Source organism: Acinonyx jubatus, chromosome X (genome assembly GCF_027475565.1).
Source record: "Acinonyx jubatus isolate Ajub_Pintada_27869175 chromosome X, VMU_Ajub_asm_v1.0, whole genome shotgun sequence".
Classification (NCBI taxonomy): domain Eukaryota; kingdom Metazoa; phylum Chordata; class Mammalia; order Carnivora; family Felidae; genus Acinonyx; species Acinonyx jubatus.
The window spans coordinates 17392428-17413702 of record NC_069389.1 but is presented as its reverse complement, the minus strand read 5'-3'; the positions used below and the strand labels follow the sequence as shown (position 1 = coordinate 17413702).

Sequence of the window (21275 nt, the reverse complement as noted above, 5' to 3'; positions counted from 1 at the left end):
GTGTATACACACACTCTTACTCACAAGTTGTAATGTATAAATTATACCTCTTCACAAGGGATATTTCAAAGAGATTTGAGGTGTGCCTATATGAATGTCTGATGACATCAGCCATGCTATACCCAAATGTCCTGCTCTTTTTAAAAGCACTGAATAGACTTAATTCAATACACAATCCACCATGCTGTGACTGATGACACTCTATTTTTACCAAATCTTTTGTTGCTGAGATATTTATTATAATGTTCTATTCCTTTGCATTACTAAAAGTTACTGAAGTAACTTAAAAAATGTTTTTAATGTTTATTTTTGGGAGAGAGCGAGGGAGAGCATGAGCAGGGGAGGGGCAGAGAGAGAGGGAGACACAAAATCTGAAGCAGGCTCCAGGCTCTGAGCTGTCAGCACAGAGCCCAACGCGGGGCTCGAACTCACAAAGTGCGAGATCATGACCTGAGCCAAAGTCGGATGCTTAACCGACTGAGCCACCTAGGCGCCCCATGAAGTAACTTTAAACAAAACCTTAGTAATGTTATTTTTACAAACATTAGTTTAGGAAAGGTAATATAGAGAGAAGATAAAGGGAACAAGCATTTGAAAAGAAGGAATATGGGAATTAAAAGTTTGACTTTTATTAGGGGAAAAAATTCCACAATTTTACATCTTTATTCATTGAACCATGATTCATCTCATGTCCTCCTTAACTTTACAGGTCACTTATCCAGTGAAATAAGATGATGTCAAGGCATTTGTTTTTTATGTGGCTTAATTTTAGTGTGAAACTTGGACCATATTGAGTTGCTCACAATTTGATTTACATGTATGTTTTAGTACCTAATATTTTCATGTGAATCTCACAGATAGTCATATACACAATGTGTGTATTTAAGGAGAAAGCACAGAGAACACAATTTCTCACTGCTACAAAATGAACAAGTAGTCCAAGACACAAAGCCAACTTAAGGACTACAATAAACTAGTAGTTTTACCTACTGCACACCACCTTCCTGGAACCTTTTTCTCCATAACCAACAAGTTCTGAGGGCTACATCAGAATTTCTTGGTTGGCTCATGGGGAAGCTCGCGGGAGGAAGAAAAGTCATTTTTTTCCTGTAAGTTTTACGAATCACTCACATAGTTTTCACCAAGAGTGACTGATTTACATATCCTGTTACTTGCATAATTTCCTGTTTCTATTACATACACTAACTGCAACCTTTCTGTCACTGGTGTCTTTGCTTCTGTGGCAGGCTTATTTAAAAACTGTGGGTACAGTTTAGCATCTTGAGCATAAAGCTCTCTTTCCCCTTTTCCATTTCCATATGGTGTTTGGTAATATTGTGGTTTCTGAAGGCCAAAGGTTTATTTTGGGGGATTAATGGTTTACATTCATATATGCTATAGAAAATTCAATAAAAGCCAATGTTATTTTTATTTCATTCTAACATAAAATTGAGTGAATCTGAAAGCCTCTGCTAGGGAAAGATGGAGGAAGAAGACAAATCACATTCACTTTGGGGGTGAATAATACCACAGAACCTCATTCTACCCAAAATCAATAACATATTTTAAAGAACCAGAATAATATAGGTTTTTAACTAAAATTTTAAAAGATATTTATATGAGTTAAATTTTAAACAATTTTGTGTTTACATATTAAGAAATTATTATATCAGCCATTCCTTCCTATATTCCATTTCTGTTCTTCTTGTAAAGATGTTGGAAATAGGCATTTTAAAACAAAGAGTCTTAGTCAAGGAAACTAAGGAATGAAACAGAGCATTGTTATCTAAAAATCTACAGCTCCTATTTATAAGAATTTTGAGAAGGAATGAAGAAAACACGTGTATTTATGAAAAATCATGCTTAAATTTCATTTAGGAATCCAAATGGAAAATATAATTAAAAGTAACCAAACCCCTACTATTCAAAAAATAACAGGCTTATAAATGTACAACTTTTGCTATGAATAATGTTTATAATATCATTTACTGTTAGACATTTAACAAAGACACATTTACTTGAAAATATAAGCAAACAGTGCAATAGTTATCTATATGTAGCAAAAAAACCCCAAAGCATGTGTATATATGCAGATATAACTAAATAAACAGCATTTTAAATCTTTATTAATAAAAAATATAGTTTAAAAACTTCCATAATGGCTGTAAATACTTTCACTGTTGTAGTTATCTTTAGAAATAATTTTGTCAGAAACCTAATAACTCAGACAAAAAAGGTAACTCAATGTCAGCTCCAAATGGGGCCAGAGTGAACTCTCTAAGCCATTTGTTCCAATTAAAAAAAACTCTTTACTGCCCAGTATTAGGATAGTAAGATGAGTTAAATGTAAAAGTAATCAGTTGTTACATTACCTAAAATTTCAGCCACCAGGCTGACCAGAATATTGATTTAGTGGATGAAGTCTACATTTGAATCCTAAGGCTAAGTAACCTAAAAAAGAATTTAAGATTATTATCATTATCTCTTGAATTCCCTATTTTGTGATACTCTAATGTGTTTCCCTTTCATGCGATAATTTTTTCCTTTATCAGGCACTTAAATGTTATCTACTAATTGCCCACCTCTATTATAGACAGACAGTGAATGAGGCAATTGTGACTGGCTGACTTTTGCCTTTTTGCTAGGGGTAGGAAAAGGGCTGCAGGTATTGATACTAATTTGCAAGTGAGTTGCACACTTAGTAAGCTTAGTAAGTAAGAACATCAGCCAATAGATACATTTGAAACACAAAATAATCACTTATAAGAAAATCTCTTAAAATTGCATGTAAAAATAATGAGATCATATTAACTGTATGTTGAAACCAAAGATGTATACTACTAATAAAAACAAACTGGAGTAACCATTTTCAAAAGCAATTATGTTTTCCTGGTGAAGCTAAGAAAAAAATGTCAGGATGTAGAAATCTGCAGAAAAAATAAATTGGTTAACAGGAAGTTATCATTACTAAGGCATCATACAAATTATCTCCTTTATATAATACTTAATATAATAAATTTCAGTTGGTAATAGAAAACACATAAAGTATTATGTTGGATAATAAAGTAATGAATTAATTTCTCTAGGCAAAATAAAATATATAGCTTAAATCAATATGTGGAACTTTGAAACCAGTTTCCACACATTCTCATCAAATCTACAATGTTTAATGCCAAAAAGAAGAAAAAATCTATTATAACCTCATAAACTACCTATTATATAAGGTGATCTGAAATTCAATATTACTATGAGTAACTAAAATCCATGATGCACTGGATCCTTTAATTTTTGGTAAATGACTCTTCATGATTTTTTTTCCCTTAGAAAAGAGAACATTCACGTCCTGTTTTAGAATACCAATTCCTTAAAATCCTAACAGAGTTATTTTATGGTATTATCATAATCATTCATTTAGCAATATGTGAAACACCATGCTAATATATTCAATCTCTGTATTCCAGCAACATCTTGTGTTTACAGGGATAAGACATGAGGTGCACCAGAAATACTACCATTTGAGGTCTCAGTTTTCAATATATTGGGCATAAGGAATTATAAGGTAAATACTTTCTCATCTTAGAAGGAAGAACAGAAGAAAATAGGCAAGAATAAAAAAAATGAACAATGTGAAGAATGGAGGAGAAACAGTCAAGTGAGAAGTGATGAGGATAGCAAAGGAAAGGAGAAGAAAATGGAATTAGAAAAAAAAACCTTAAAAAATAAAGACAATAATTTGGTAAATTAAAAGATAGAGAGAGAGAGAGACAGAGAGAGAGAGAGAGAGAGAGAGAGAGAAAGAAAGCACATCTGGTGTTAGTCAATACCATGGTATTGATTTCACTGACTAAGCCACTCCTTGTGGAAGTCCAGGGGCTGGGTGGTAGGGTGAGAGGGAGGAGAAGGGAAAGCTTGGCTTTAATGGGTCACCACATTCTGCATCCGTTCTGAATATGCTGGCTTCCCTTTTAAACAATACTCTCCTGTTGTTATGGGGTTGAAGGAACAAAAGGGTGAGGACAGAGTCAAAAAGGAGAGACTAGAGGTGAGAATAAGATAGAATAAGGGAGACACCTTTGAGAATTATATAAATTATATATATTATATTATATAAATTATATAATTATATAAATTATATAATTATATAAATTATATAATTATATAAATTATATAAATGAAGTTAGCATTCTAACTTCCAGATGATTCAATAGTTCTTTAATATGTTCTCCTTCCCCCAGCCCCCACTGCCACCATCTGCAAATCTTGTTGAGCAATTATTTACCATTTAGGGGGTAACAAAGACCACTAGCTCATAGAATTCATCTTCCATTTCTCACTAATCAGTGTCCAACATCCCAGCTATTTACTAATGTCTATCTTTTTTACTATCCCAACCTAGTTATTTTCCATTCCAGTAGCCTTATAAAGGCCACATATATTATAAAAGCCACATATATTTAACCATTTCTTGCCAGAAGGTAGTCAGGTTCCAGAAGACCTTTCAAAATAATAGTGAATATGTTTGAATATTTACACAAAATGAAAGGAAATTTTCCAAATGTTGGATTCAACCACCACATACCCCACTCCTTTTAACTGATATTTGTAAGAAGAAAATACTTGTTTTTAGTATGGATAGAATCTTTAAAACACTTACACACCAAAAACAGTATTAACATAAAATTTAACAGATTCATTAGGAATATGCCCAAATAGATTTATTAACTATAGTCTCATCAGCTAAAAAAACGTGTTAAAAGTGCATCATGAGGGCAGAGTTGCTGGTTCAAACTATGCCGAGGTATCTCCCAGAGAGAGGGATGTAGTGGCAGATGAAGTGGAAAAAATCTTGGGAGATTCCAGCAGCTGTGAGGAGTTGGATCTTCACTGGCGGGCAAGACATGCAATAGGACTCAGTCTGCTTTGCTTGGATGTTCATGATTTTTTCTTCTTTCTACCTGGCAGCCACAGTTTCTCAGCCACAGAAGTGTGTTGATTTGAAAAGCTTAAAAGCCATTTATAATAAAGAATATAGCAATATGAAAAAGGACATAAAACTTCCAGTTTCATTTCAAATAAGAAAATATACTTTTTAAAAAAAGAGCAAACTAGAAAACACATACACCTAATTGGACATCTTGAAGATATACCATACTAGCAATTTCAAAAAACAGTATTAGAATTCATCTGTGAGTTATTCAACTTTCTCATATCCTTAGGGAAAAATTTCAAATTGCTTTTCTATGGGTTTTAAAATAAGAAAAGTTGTCCGATTTTATATTGTACATTACTAACTTTAGCAGTAGAAAATTTTAGAATTACAGAAAAATACTAACTGAGGTAATAACATTCAAAATATAAGATTGAACATTACTCTTCATTATTAGGTCTAAATTGGTTTGGAACAATATTGGCAATATCTCACTATACTGGTCAATTAATCACTGGATTAAAAAATAATATTAAATAAGTATTTCCAATGTTTTAGGTCATACCTTAACATAATTATTAAATCATAACCAACCCCGAATATCTCTGTTAATTAATGTAGGGATAGAAGGGGACTTTGTAGACTACAAATAATTTATATCTATTTCAACTAATTTATCTACCTACCAAACCTTTTATAGTAACAAAAACAAGATAACTTCCATTTTATCACCTCTGTATATTATCTAGTAAGAAGTTAAAAGCATTGTATAGACCACAAAGGAGGCAACAGCAAGAGAGGGCAGACTAGGCTGCCTTTAATACAATGCACCATTCTTACATAAATATGCTTCTCATTTGAACGTAAAGAAGAAAATCTGGTAATTGATCACATTATTAAGGAAGTCTACTTTCAGGGAATTCAACGTATTCTCCTGTCAGGGAATGTCTCTGTTACCCCCCAGAATCAATTTGTAGGCTCTAGTAGCAGTTTGCCAAGAAATATGACTCCAATTGGTCCAATAGCTGTTGTAGGTAAAAGGGAGGAAGGGAGGTCAGAAAGTTAATTTTTATTGAGTTCTTAATGAGTGCCTGGCATTGTGACACGTGTTTACATATGTATCTGAAAGAAAGGAGTGAGGAAGTAACAATAAAGTTAAATTTCTTACCTTTCACCCCTGCTTAATCTCTCACTGAATCCTGAGTTTTACTTACATGATCCTTAGAATTCTTCCCCTTTGTTTAATACTTTTATAATTTGAGTTTGGGGAGGGAATGTAACAAAATTGAAGGCCCTGGAGTCAGAGAGCTTTGAGTTGCAGGTGAGTCAAACATTCTGAGTCTCAATTTCCACAAATACCTTCTTCACATAATTATTTTAAGTAGTAAGTGACATAAAATACATGAAGTACTTAGCATGATGCTTGGTACTCTGTAAGAACTCAGTAAGTGTTGGCTATGGTTATTATTATTATGAAATGGTAAGGTGATGCTTAACTAGTTACTATGATTCGCTTAAAGCCATAAGTCAATTTCAGAGCAAAAACTAGAAGCAAGTTTCCCCAACCATCATTCTCTGTCATTTTCAATATTCTAGAATATTCCTGTGATGCAAAGATGTATTTATACATTTTCACAGTATTTACGTATTGCCAATCCATATAGATTTTATTAGTTCACTTGTAGTCCTTTAAAGACTTTCATATTCATTTGTAAACATCAGAATCTTTGCTCCACAAAGAGTATCCTTTGAACAATTTTATTTTTCATCAGAGACTAATTTCTACTCTCTTAGGATTGACCAACTTGATACTGGTCCAAGTATTGAAAAGATGTCATGTTTGTTAAGGTCACATTGCACGAATGGAGGCAGCATGAACATTATAAGAGGAAGAAGTTGCCTGTCTACTGGAGTACCTGCTTTATCCCACTGCCCAAATCCTCAGTCGAGGGGACAAGAAACTTTAGTTAGGACGGCCACTTTGTATAGTTTCTAGTAATGACAACTTTCTCATTATCAAAATTGTTATAGTGTGGAAAGGTTTGCTGATTACCAAAATTCTGCATTAATTAGTATTAACCTTACACCTATACGTTTAATTTTTTAAACTTTTATTAACTTTTATTCACTTAGTGAATTCATTGAAGAAACAGCATAAGTTTGATTATCAGTGTTCAGGAGCCTCTCTACAATATCACAAAGTTCTCAGTTCACTCAAAGCCAAAAATGAAATGGCTTCTGCCTCGACATTAGTATCAATTAGAAAGATTGGAGTTTTCACGCCAGTCTTCTTATCCCCAAAATATAGCCTTTCTTTTTAAAAGTTTCTTCTATGACTAGAATAGGCAAAAAAAATTTGGTTAAAGGGTACAATAAGAAATAATTATTAATTCTAAAGGATTAGTGAGCTATAAGTAAATATTTACCACAAAAAACACATTTTTTTCCCAAATGAAGCTTATTGTATTAATAATTATTATTTTAACTTCATTTGTTTTAAACAATACACTTTATTTTGGCAGATATAGAAGAAGTAAGTAAATCAACTGAGACAGAAAACAAACCAAAGTGAAAAATCACAATGTTCATTTTCTAAACCTAACATTAAGAAAAAGGCCCTTGAAAGTCTAACACTGACAAAAAAGTGCTGCTGTCAAGATCTTAGCCTGGAAATGGATTCATGAGGTTCACAGAGCCAGAAAATTTTAGGAACTTATTTAGTTAAGTGCAACAGTTTTAAAACAAAAACTGTAGTCTCCTTCTGGGAAATGAAGAGCCAATTTAGCTATTAATGTTAAAATTAAAAAAAAAATTGACATTTAAAATAAACCATTCTACCAGACACTTCAGTGAACAAATCAATGTTAAAGTAGTTGAATGAATGTATGCTGTTACAAAACATACCTACTAGGTAATTCAATAGTTTGTAAAGTAAAACTTAAAAAGTTTTATCAAGAAAAGGTTGAATTTGTATGCATTTACATTAATTTCTATCCCAAAATTATTATCTCAGTTCATGGGGTGTATAACGTTATCCCATACCTGCCCATGTAGAAATGCATATGTAACCTCAGTCAACACCAATATTTCCAAGCCTTATATTAAAACCATGTTTTTAAAAAAACTATGCCTTACCTTCTATCAAATATGAATATTTATTCAGCTATCTTAAGAAAGGCTGTTCAGTCATTTTGTACACAACAGGTGTTTTATTTCAATTGGTATTGTTTTAAAGCTTTAGCAAATATTTATATGAGTTCCTCCCATTGACTCATAAGGTAATTATACATACCACAGTCTGATGGTTAACTTGAATCACTTCATCGCCAGCATGGATTTTCTTGCACCGATCTGCAGGTGACTAAATTTAACATAATGGAAATGATAAAAAAACACAAATTTTATCAGTCATTTCCTTTCCCTGAAAATACTACAGTAAGTCTACATCTTTAAATTCGATCAAGACTTCAATTATCTTCTTTAAAAAATTAAGCTAATACAAATGACTACAAGTGTTTAATATATTGTTTGTATTCTATAGATAACTAAAATAATTGAAAGTTAAAATTTACTTGAAAAGTGATATCCAGTTTATTTTTTATTCATTTCCAATTTCCAATTATTTCAAAACAAAGAAGTCTTGAAGTAATATTAACCTCAATTCAACAAATTTTGAAATTCGCAAAAGAATTATCTGTCATAGGCCAGAATTCAAGGTAAGATGGTATCTCTGACAAATCCAGTTACTCAAGTTATAATACAAGTAAACTCTTAAGAGGGTAGTTCATCTAGGATATTAACTCAACCCTAAGAATGGTATTGTAACAAGAAAAAAATGTATTTTTTCATAGCACCTTTAGAAGGTAGGCTTATTACCAAATCAGACAAGTATGATGCAGTAATTCTGACAAGTTTGTAAATCATTACTGTAACAGAGTTGTAACTATACTCAGTTCCTGTGCTATCTGACTCATAACTGATCTTTTTAAAGGAGAGTATAGAAGAAAAACATCAAGCCAATGGCTCTAGTCATGGTGTAAAAAGAAAATGATAGTTGGTATATAAAATTGAAAGAAACTGAACCAACCTCTTTCACAGATAAGTAAAAAAGGGAATAATATAAATTATAGACTTTCAGTGTTAAATGGGACTCTAGAGATCATTTTGTCCAAGCTTCTCATTTTACCTATGAGAAAATTAAGAAACTAGGGCAGAGCAAAGCAAAGTAACTTAACCACTTTAGTGAGCAGCTCTTTACTAAGACTCAACACAGATCTCCTAATGATAAATGACTAAGGATACCAAAAAGTATGAAATACTTTCAAGAATAAAGAATTAAGTGATGAGCCATTAATATATGGTTCATATCTGAACTACTCACAAAATCAATCTTTCTGTGATCACTCACCCATTTATCAAATATTACTGAGTAATTAATATGAGCTGTACATAGTGTTTAACTTTTTTACAGACTTCAGACAATATAGAGATGAATTCCTATCAATTTCTTCAAGATATAGTTCCACATCAACATTTCTGTGATTCCTTCTCTGGTTTTACTTGGCAGCATTTATGATTCTTTCCTTTGTCTGTCTATGCAAATTTCACTACCTGTTTACAAACATAAACCCCTAGTTGCATTCTTTAGGAACAGCAAGCTAGTTTAGTTTAAAAATTCAATACTTAGCCCCTTGCCTGGAACACAGCAGACATGAAGCAAAAGTTTGTTATAAGAACAAATGAATAAATGAAGGGTCAGAGGAATGTACAAAAAAATGAGAATGATCAATCAGTGACAGGAGTATAGTTTACAGTATATCACTGCATTTAAATTTTTTAAATGGTTGACAATAAGCATATAACTGATATTTCTGATCCCATATAACTTATACTTAATACCAAATGTGAAACCAGTACAGGAATCCAACTGCAATCTATATAATGTGTTTCACTATTCTCAAGAAACCAAGAGAAGTGAGTAGAAAAAAAAAACAATAAATGATTAATAAGTGAATTAGATGAAGAGAATGTTGATTTTTTTTTAAAAAGAAAATGCTGGTAAGATATTGAGATCTATAATAATTAGAGATTAACTAACTCCGCCTCAGTCTTTGAAGGAACACAGCATTAATATGCAGTTAGTCAGAATTTCTAAAAGAAAAACAATTCATAGCTCAGCACCTACTTAAGAGTAAGATGGAAATCTGGGACAAACAAATATGGGAATAATGATTTATTACACTATTCAAATCTATTATACTGATAGTGTTCAGGCTCAACACGATCATTTCACATTTCTGTAGCTCTTTACAGCATAGCCTTACACATTTATTAGCTTATTTGATTTTCGTATCAACTTAGTGAGGTATGTAGTGCAGATAATATTTCCAATTTACAGCTGAAGAAACTAAAGCAATGATAGGGTAAGTGACTTGCCAAGAATTACACTGCCATTAAGATGTAGAACTAATTGTGGGACTTAGGTCTAGGGACTCTGACCCATGGCTTGCAGAGGTTCTCAAATTTGAGCATGTCTCAGAATCACTTGTTAAAACATACTCTCTTTTAATAAGAAACAGGGTGGTCTGCAGAATTTGTGATTCAGTAGTTCTAGGGTGGGGTGTGAGAATTTGTATCTCTAACAAGTTGCCAAGGGAGAGTGATGCTGCTCATCCAGAGAGGGACCTCACTGTGAAAACTGGTGAGCTATACTATGCTGTCTCTCCAATGAATTAAGCTGAATTATAATGCAGTATTCAGAAAGCCTGAATTATCTGATGCTTCTTTCTTACATAAATTTTTTAACATAACTAACCTATTTGACAGATGGAAGTGGATTCTTTCAGATGTCACAATAACTTGTCATAAACCAGAAAATACTTAAAAAGGCAAATATCTGGCTGTAAACAGAAAACATCTGATTTACTCTAAGTAACCAATTATTCTAAACTAAATGAAATGACTGAAATTCTTTCCAAACCAGCACTTACTAACTCAATGTGTCTTATTTAGTTTTTTCTCCTAATCTGTTCATGTCCTCAGAAGTCAACCTCAATTATGTGTGGTAAGTAAGTTGTTTAACAATAAAAAGAAATACACACACCAAAATCTGAAATGTTACAATACTTACATTTTCTGTAGTTCCAGTAATTACATGGAGCCCATCATATGTTGATTTAATATACATACCCTAAGAAAAAGACAGCATCATAAAAACAAGTGAAGTGACTAGAATATTGGAATATTCAAGTATATTATAACCTCATTTACACACACAAAAAACTTATCCTATCAAAATGCTACAGGCCCAATGAATCCTTATTCAATAATGATGTCTTTAAACTAGTAAAAAATTCCTAACTGAATGTTCTGGTTTCTAAAGTTTGGCTGAAGAAGCCTGTACTCAACTTAATCAAGTAACTACTTGTTAAGTAAATTGCCTGTAAAATTTATAAAATGTAGCATGGTAATTCAATATCCTGAAGAAAGAACACAGCTCACTCCCCCAACGATTCTTACTATTTGTTCTGTGGCAAAAAAAAAGTTATAATGGGAAATTCAAATAGTGGTTATTAGCGTATTGTACTTGAAACAAATTACACAATAAAAAATAGGTTTCTACAGAGCCACTTCAAGTACAACTAACTAGAGACAGATGAGTAATAGAATACTGTTAATGTAAACTTTTTTCTCCAGCTCTTTTGTAGACCCCTGTATTTCCTGCCTTCATTTTTATTGATGAAATTTTAACAATTATATCCAATCACTTCTATATCAATAATTAAGAGGTAATGTGTGGCACATCCTCCGCCAAATAAAGAGGGTGAGATTACATTTTCCATTAAAATTTTTTTTAATGTTTGTTTATTTTTGAGAGAGAGAGAGAGAGAGAGAGAGCGTGAGGTGGGGAGGTACAGAGAGAGAGGGAGACACAGAATCTGAGCTGTCAGCACAGAGCCCGATAGCCCGATGTGGGGCTTGAACTCAGGAACCACGAGATCATGACCTGAACCGAAGTCAGATGCTTAAGGGACGGAGCCACCCAAGCAGCCCTCCATTTTCCATGTAAATAAGTCCATTTTAGGGATATCTGGGTAGTTCAATCAATTAAGTGTCAAACTCTTGATTTCGGTTTGGGTCATGGTCTCATGGTTGGTGGGATTGAGCCCTGTGTAGAGCCTGCTTGGAATTCTCTCTCTCCTCTCTCTCGGCCCCTCCCCTCATTTGCACATGCTCTCTCACTCTCTTTCTCTCTCTCAAAAAAAAAAAAACATTAAATATGGAAACGCTCTATTACAATTTAAAGTTATCTAGGTATCTTGAAATTGTATAAACTGTAAAAACAAACAAAAACTTTAAATTATGGATAGTGATAGAACTTGAAGGGAAAAAAATATCACAAGAAAATATTCACATTATAAATGGGGGCACCTGGGTGGCTCAGTCAGTTAAATGCCCACCTTTTGGTTTTGGCTCGGGTCATGATCTCATGGTTGGTGGGTTTGAGCCCCATGTCCAGCCCCGTGCTGATGGTGCAGAGCCTGCTTGGGATTCTCTCCCTCTCTCTCTCTCTGCCCCTCCCCTGCTCTCTCTCTCAAAATAAATAAATAAACTTAAAACAAAATTAAATATTAAAATATTTAATATTTTATGGCCTTTTTTCCTCTCTAATGAAGATTCTGTTACTTTTCTTTTTGGGAAAATAATTACATGAAGTTTTACTAATACAAGTGCTTTGCATTTCAAAATATTGATTTCAAAAATAAAAAAAATACGAATTTTAATGAACTTGAAGTCTAAAATATAATGGACTTAAAAAGAACCAATAGGGGCACCTGGATGGCTCAGTCGGTTGAGTGTCCGACTTCGGCTCAGGTCATGATCTCATGGTTCGTGAATTCGAGCCCTGCGTCGGGCTCTGGGTGGACAGATCAGAACCTGGAGCCTGCTTTGGATTCTGTGTCTCCCTCTCTCTCTCTGCTCCTCCCCAGCTTGCACTCTGTCTCTCCCTCTCTCAAAAATAAATAAACATTAAAAAAAAGAACCAACAATATCTTTTCAGAAAAGCACTTATTCTAGCACTTATGTAGACAGTTACTATATGTTAATTTCTCATACCTTTAGGTTAATTGTGTATTTAGATAACTGAATGTACATGTATTTCCATTGAAAATAAGTAAGAAATAAAAACAAGAAGAAGAAAAGTTCATGGGATAGTACTATTAAAAACTGGGTAGGTTTGGGGGTGCCTGGGTAGCTCAGTTGGTTAGGTGCCTGATTCTTGATTTAGGCTCAGGTCATGATGTCACAATTTGTGAGATTGAGCCCCATGTCAGGCTCTGCACTGACAGCGGAAGCCTGCTTGGGATTCTCTCTCCCTTTCCTCCATGTGCTCTCTCTCTCTCAAAATAAACAAACATTAAAAAAACACTGAGATTTGAATTAAGAAGTCATTTCAGTAATGTCTTCTGCCTAAAATGTTGAGGGGCGCCTGGGTGGCTCAGTCAGTTATGTGTCCAACTTCAGTTCAGGTCATGATCTCGCGGTTTGTAAGTTTGAGCCCTGCGTCAGGCTCTGAGCTGTCAGCACAGAGCCTGACGCCTGCTTCAGATTCTGTGTCTCCCTTTCTCTCTGGCCCTCTCCTGCTCACACTCTGTCTTTCTCTGCCTCAAAAATAAATAAACATTGAGAAAATAAAAAAAAAAATAAAATGTTGATATCTGTTCCAAAAATGGCTGAGCCTGGATCACTAATGTGAAACAAAATGAATATAATTTAAAAGGTATGTATTTACCTGTGAACTCTAGTTCCTTAAATGAAAGTTCATTACTTCATCTAAAATAAATAACTAACCTCAACAGAAGTGCAAATAGAAATTAATTAAAAAATTGGCCAGTAGTTGTTGCCTATGACCATATGGTAATATTCAACCTTACACTGGTGGCAAGTGTATACCATACTCACTTTTTAAGTTAATATTTATCTCATTATTTATGGGAAGGTAAATCTAATGGTGTTATTGTAGAAGTTAAAAGAGGACAAGATCCTTGCCATCATTTTTCTCTAGGCATTAACAAAATTACATCAGATTAATAAAGGATCTGAAGTATATTTGTAAGAGATAAACACTAAATTTTGTTTTAGGTTTTTTACATAGAAGTATTGTGATAGAATAAAGTGGGAAAAGACAGTGAAAGAAATAATATATATTACTTGGACATACAACAGTCATCACTTATCATTCTCTATCACAATCATCACAAATACCTACTTGTTAGCATGTGCCAGGGACTGTTTTAATTGTTTTCTATTCATTTCACAATAGCCTATGTGGTATAAACTATCATTATTTCTGTTTTAGAGATAAGGAAACTGAGGTACAGAGAAGCTAGGGAGTCTGTCCAAGGTGGTGAAGCCAGGTTTCAAGCCTAGGCAGTCTGACTCCAGACGACATTCTCAACCAGTAGGCTCCTGACTTACCGATTTATTAACAGAAGAGTTGTGCACCTTCACTTTTATTATAACATAATATTTGGCAATTGTAGATATTCAATTCAACCATTGACTGTTTAACACATATTCTGAAGACCTCTTTAGCCCACCTGCACAATGTGCAATGTGGTTATAAAGACTAACGGGCATTTTACAAACTTATTTTATTCATCTTTTCTTCTGAAAATGGTAAGCAGAAGTTGACTATATTTATCTCTACACTTCTTTCAATATTGTTCATTACTGATTACAAATTAAGGTGTCTGACAAGAGCTCTAAATAGTTTCATCAATGGTTAGGGCATAGAGAAAGTCTAATATTCTAAGATAAATGTTTAGAAAAGGCAGTACAGTCATGCAAATAATAAAAATTCATGGACATACTCTAGTTGTGCCTCTGGAAACAAAATTTTGAGCAATTATTACACAAACTAGGAACTTCAAGACTGGCAATTATAAGCTAAAGCAGGTATCTGTTATTTATAGGAAGAAAATCTCACCATTAATTATATATAACTGTTACACGATTTATATTAAAGTTAATTTGTTCAGAAGGATAAAAATATATATTTTTCATTTTTAATGATTTTTTTCAATGTTTCCTTATTTTTGAGAGAAAGAGAATGCACACAATCAGGGGAAGGGCAGAGAGAGAGGGGGACATAGGATCTGAAGCAGGCTCTGTGTTGACAGCAGAGAGCCAAGTGAGGGGTTTGAACTCATGAAAACCATGAGATCATGACCTGAGCCGAAGCTGGAAGCTTAACTAACTGAGCCACCCAGGTGCCCCCCAAAATATTTTTAAAATGTTTAAATACAGAAGGATCTAGTTATGTATACAGAGTTTAATTGTAGCAACTTCATGGAAGCAATAGGATACAAATAAAGCACATTTTAAAACTGCCACAAAGAATGAAGATATTGTGTTATGCAATATTTTCATTTCAAACCTAATACGCCATTTGTTGTAACGTCTTTTAATAATAAAAACCGACTTCATAGTTTTTATCTCCCTTTGGTAGTATTAATGAGAAAAATGGCCAAAAAAGTCAGGTGCCCAAAGAAAGTAAAAGCAGCAAGTTGCTTGGCTGAGTTTCAAGTTAATCATCTTCCAAATAATGAAGAGTCCACAGAAATACATCTGATCATTTGTTCACCTTTCAGAAAGGGTCAAACAGTAGGAGGACATGTAATTCAAATGGCTCTATTTCTGGAACAGAGACAAATCTGGTCTTCCATTTCATCAAAACCTTCATTCTTCCTTATTCTTTTTTTCTTTTTTAAAACCAATTAATTAATTCCAGAGCTGACTTGAACAGTTCCCTCTCTCCTGCTTAGCTTGCCAAAGTGACATTTGCTTCACTTGGTCTCCAAATGTCAACCAATGGGAGCCAGAGCAACCTCACAGTCAAGTCAATGGAGTAGGGCATATTTGAGGATAATCCAAGTGTCTAATAGCAAAAGGACACTCTGAGGCCAAGAGGTTTCCCCAAGGATGTCTCCCCCAAGCCCTTTCTTCTCTGTTCAACTCATCTCTTGGTTCTGATCTAGTCTTGATATGTTGCAATAGTTCTCATTTTGCCTCCTTTAATTTTCTGCTAATCATGGTTGTTCAAAAACATTTTAGAAGCTAGTTTCATGTTTTAATCATAACTAAGTATGTTTCCCATCATTCCTTATAATGCTTATGACTCTCAAAACTAAGAAATCCTAGGGGATTTGACTAATTAGGTATAAAGTTGATGAACAATTTATCTAGTTCATCAGTGGAAGAACCAACCAGTTACCCTTTGCCTATGAAAGATGTCGTTTTGAAACTGGCAGAAGACCTTCTGCAGATGTTGTAAGCTAATTAAACTTCTTTAAATCTTGGTATACTCTCACCTCCTTCTATTTCTCTCCTTCAAGTACCATTTAGACATTTCTTATGGCTAAGCACATGCTAAATGTTACCAAAATTCTTAAATCTATTTATTTCAAATGTGACTGACTAAATTTGTTTATGTGGTGAATGATTTTTTTAAAAATTAAAAAAAAATTTTTAATGTTTATTTAGTTTTGAGAGAGAGAGAGAGAGTACGAGCAGGGGAGGGGCAAAGAGAGAGAGGGAGACAGAATCTTTAGCGGGCTGGGCTCTAGGCTCTGAGCTGTCAGCACAGAACCCGACACGTGGCTCAAACCCATGAACCATGAGATCATGACCTGAGCCAAAGTCAGATGCTCAATCTACTGAGCCACCCAGGCACCCCAGTGAATGATTTTTAAAATGATACCTTGAATGAATCATATAAAATTTATATTTAGGCATCTCTTTAATATGAATCACAAGAAATAGTTTTTACTTAACTTTTTACTAATATTCAACATTTTGGGTTTTTCTTTTCCTCCTTTGGAAATATTTTCCCAATGAAGTGCTGCCAATTGTCCTTTAATAATGATTTCCCTAGGTGGTTCCAGTTTTACAATCACCCTCTGAGGGGCACCTGGGTGGCTCAGTTGGTTAAGCGTCTGACTCTGACTCTTGACTCTGGCTCAGGTCATGATCTTAGGGTTTGTGTGTCCCTCTCCCTCTCTCTGTCCCTCCCCTACTGGCGCTCCCCTTGCCCTGCCATCTGGCTTTCAAAATAAATAAATAAACTTAAAAAAATAAAGTCACCCTCCTAATTCTCTCACACTTCCGTTAAGCAATTTCAGCTTTAAATGTGGGATAATGGAACAAGCTTTGCTAACGTGTACTTCATTGAGATTTACCTGGACTTAAACCCTGGCTCTATTACCTATGTGATATAGGGCAAATTGGTGAAGATCTGTGATTCCATTTTCTCATTTGGAAAATAAGAAAGTACCTACTCTACAGAGTTGTGAGAAAATACTTGGCAAATGGTAAACACTCGTCTTTTTTTTTTCTTCCAGTCTTTCTCAGACTAACTGAATCTGGTTGTTAGCATTTTAAGTTTATGACTGTTCCAAAGAGCAGACCCATATCTACCTCTTTCAAATTTAAAAAATAAAAGACCTGTCCAGGGCTATACCTTCCATTAAAACAAATCAAGATTTTGGGGCACCTGGTTGGCTCAGTCAGTTAAGCATCTGACTTCAGCTCAGGTCATGATCTCATGGTTAGTGAGTTCGACCTCACATCAGGCTCTGTGTGGATGGCTCAGAGCCTGGAGCCTGCTTCAGATTCTGTGTCTCCTTCTCTCTCTGATCCTCACCTGTTCGCTCACTCGCTCCCTCTCTCTCTCGGAAAAAAATAAACATTAAAAAATTTTTAAAAAATCAAGATTTCATAATGTCCATTAATTAGCACTGTGTTGACTCACTTCACAAGGTTACTTTCCCCAATGATTTCAGGGGAAATTGGTGGGGGAAAAAATCAGGCTCTTTTCTCCAAATACTGTCCTTAGAACCACAGGCTCATAGAGTTAGAGGAAGCTTTAAAGATGATCTAGTCCACCCTCCCTTTCTTCCTCCAACATTCTATGCATGAAAATAGCAAGGCCAAGGAGGTTAAATTTACTCCTCCACCTCCTCAAGATCACACTCACGGCTATATTTTATGTAAGTGATTTGTAACTAGGTGTCCTGACTCCTAATCTAAAAGAATATATACTAATTCCTAATCTCCCACTCCACAAATCATGCTGAGAGAGCTTCCTTTCTTTATAACTACTGAAAAACGGGGTGCCTGGGTGGCTCGGTTGGTTTAGCGTCCAACTCTTGGTTTTGGCTCAGGTGGTGATCTCATAGCTTGTGAGTTTGAGCCTTACATCGGGCCCTGTGCTGACAGTGCAGAGCCTGCTTGGAATTCTTTCTCGCTGCCCCTTCCCCTCTCTCTCTCTCTCTCTTTCAAAATAAATAAACTTAAAGAAATATAACTACTAAAAAGGGAAACATAAAAAGGAAAATCTTCAATACTACAGGTTGAAAGATGCTTTAAATGAAACTGGACTGTGTAAAGATAGCCAAAGGGAATGGTAAGAATTTAAAATCATAAGTATTACTTCAAATAAATTTATAAATATTAAAAATAAACTCTTAAAACTAATTAAATTTAGATACTATACTTATAGGCTATGATGATGGTATACTTGCTGGCTTTTTGATATACTGATTTCCATCTTCCTAGGAAAACACTGATAAAAGGTACAAAAGCAGGAGAAACTATAGTTATCAAAAAGTAATTTGCCAAATATCAGGAGAAAAGTCATTCATAATATAGATGGCTTCACAGTGAAAAATCACTATTATGCATTGAATAAAAGCCACATAAAAAGCTAAACTTGCTTATAGATCTTTAAGAATATATTACTTGAATTATATTATTTCCAAGACTTCTATTTTCTAAATATCAATAATTATATCCTATGAAAATTCATCTGCAAGGAGAAAGGAGAAACACTGGAGCACCAAACTAATAATTTACAATTGTGTAGGGGGTAAGATGTTCTCCAGTCAGTTTCCTGTTTTTTGTCTCTCTCATTAATATTAATTTTATATGCTTTATTTCTAGAGGCCCATTAAAGAAATTTAACCTCTGGGTTAAATTTAGAACCAATATAATTTTTAATCAAGTGAATAAAATATAGAAGATGATTATTATTACATAATAAAAAATATATCTCTAGATGTCAGCCTAGTTTTGGCAAAATCCACCTGCTTACTGAGTCTTTTAAGAAAGAATGGATGTGAGTTATAAACAATATTGGGTTTGTTTAGCTTATACAACCTAAGAGAAAAGAGTCCTATTAAAACCAGTACAAAACAAAGCAAAACAAACAAAACACCTACTGGCATGGGCAGGTAACAATGTAGTTCTTAGTATAAAACTGTTAAACTTCCTTTAAACCTAAGGAACTTTGGTAGGGGGGGTGAAAGAATGTAATACAAGCTAATTTATCACAGGATAATTTAGAAATCGCCATTTTAAATTCCTTTTCATTTTCACTTATCTTCATAAAACTTCTTTTCACAACAAACTCCCACTACTTTAATTTACCTCTGGAAAAAAAATACCAAAATATTCTAAGTTTGTTAGAATTTATGGATTCCCATATTTGGAGGCTACTTTGCCCACATCATTAGCCATCCAATGATGGATGGTGGCTTTGATAAACATGGTAGCTCTTACCAGCCCTTCACTTGGTTTGATGTTTGCCAGCTGAATCACTTCTAGGTGGGCAGACTGTGAAACCAGAGGATCTGATGACAGGGATATGATGTGGTCACAGACTCCAGAAAGAGTTTTACACTGAAAAAAAAATTAGGATGAACACATGTTGTATGTAACACGTGAATCACTTTTTGTTATAACTTTCTTACAAGAAAAAATTAAAGAAACATAAGGGGGTGACTTTTTTTTCTATAAAATCTGCATAAAATAGGTATTCAGGTGAAAAAAACATAATACATACACAACACACCTATATTCTAAATTATGGATACAAGAACTAAAGATCAAAATACAAGAAAGTTATGGTTTTGTTTCTCTTGTTTGATTCATCAGACCTAAAATCAAATCATTATTCCTAAATAATCTTAATAACCACACAACTTCTTGATAACAACCTCTGGATGTAACTAAACTCAATAATTTCAAAACCACCAATGATATGATCAGAAAAGTTTAAAAACAATCCAGTAAACGACCAAGAAGATGAATGTTCCAAGTCTGCTAAGTGAACTTCTCCTACTTATTTGTATATACTTTACTGTTCAAGGTTACCTTTCTATAAATTTCCTATGTCCTTCAGGTAAAGTTTGCCACTTCTTCAATACTGGTTGCTCAGCATTCTATGAAGTCTAAAATTGCATAAATTCTAAAATTGCTTCATTCTGAATCCCTTGAGGCAGAAGCCATGTCTTACTCATCTCTGACTTCTCTTCCTCCCCCTTCCCCACACCTCCACACCAGGTAGAGAGATCTTACAACATATAAGGTACTCAGTAAATACGAGCTGAATAAACTGAGGAACAAAGGAGCTTTAGCACTTAGTAGAGTGGCTTGACTGAGGACAGAGAGCTAATACTTTAGGTTAGGATAAATCTATTCATGCTGCTATAGAACAGATATAAATATGTTAGAGTGAGACATGGTAAAATCATGAAGAGTGGAACATAAGTGAATGACGCTTGGAGTATACTTTCCTCAAATATGCTAGCCCTTAGAAACTTCAGACTCTCACTGTGCTTACTGGAACCAGGTGTCCATCATTTGGTTTCTTCTTCTTGTTATTATTATTTACCTTTATTGTAGGAAGAGCTATTATTTTTCAGCAGTCAAGGTGTCATTTTCTGTCCATTTCCAACATGTTACATTTGTTCTGTGACCACTACATTACTCAATTGTAAGGGAGACAGTTCTCTCTGTCTGGTCAAGATAATAATGACTCTCTTCTTAGTTGCTACACTCTTTGTACATGGCCTGTGGCCTCTCATTCTGCACTGGGTTCAGCTTCCTCATACCAAACAAACTGCCAAACTAAATTTCCCTTGTAATTTCACTCCTTTTTGCATCAACTTCTCAAGGCTGCACTTTTATTGCAGCTATCAGCCTCCAAAGTGAGACATTAGCTGGTAAGATACCAATAACCATGGAAAGAACATGGGCTTGATATAAAGATAGATGTGGGCGATCATCACAGTGCCAGTTACTTGCTGTGTAACTGTGAGCAAGTTATTTTATATCCTTGAGGCTCAATTTCCTCATGTAGAAAATGGGGTGATAAAAATTGCTCTATATGACAAATCAGGTTAAGGTATAAAGAAAGAGCGTAATATGGCCCCAATCCAAACAAGACACTATATAAATGCTTATTTTTCCCCTGCTGCTTTCTCTACCCTCAGAGGGCTTAATC

General features: G+C 34.3%; 1 protein-coding gene across 6 annotated transcripts in view; it reads right to left on the bottom strand.

The window, feature by feature from the left end:
* Positions 1–21275, bottom strand: part of CNKSR2 (connector enhancer of kinase suppressor of Ras 2) — a 292571-nt gene that overhangs the window by 127643 nt on the left and 143653 nt on the right. For all 6 annotated transcript variants that reach the window (XM_027054659.2, XM_027054656.2, XM_027054661.2 and 3 more), the window contains 3 exons: positions 19550–19669; positions 11058–11117; positions 8220–8288 (listed from right to left, as the gene is read on the bottom strand). In XM_027054659.2, the coding sequence (XP_026910460.2) occupies positions 8220–8288; positions 11058–11117; positions 19550–19669 (249 nt within the window). The remainder of the gene's footprint in view (positions 1–8219; positions 8289–11057; positions 11118–19549; positions 19670–21275) is intronic.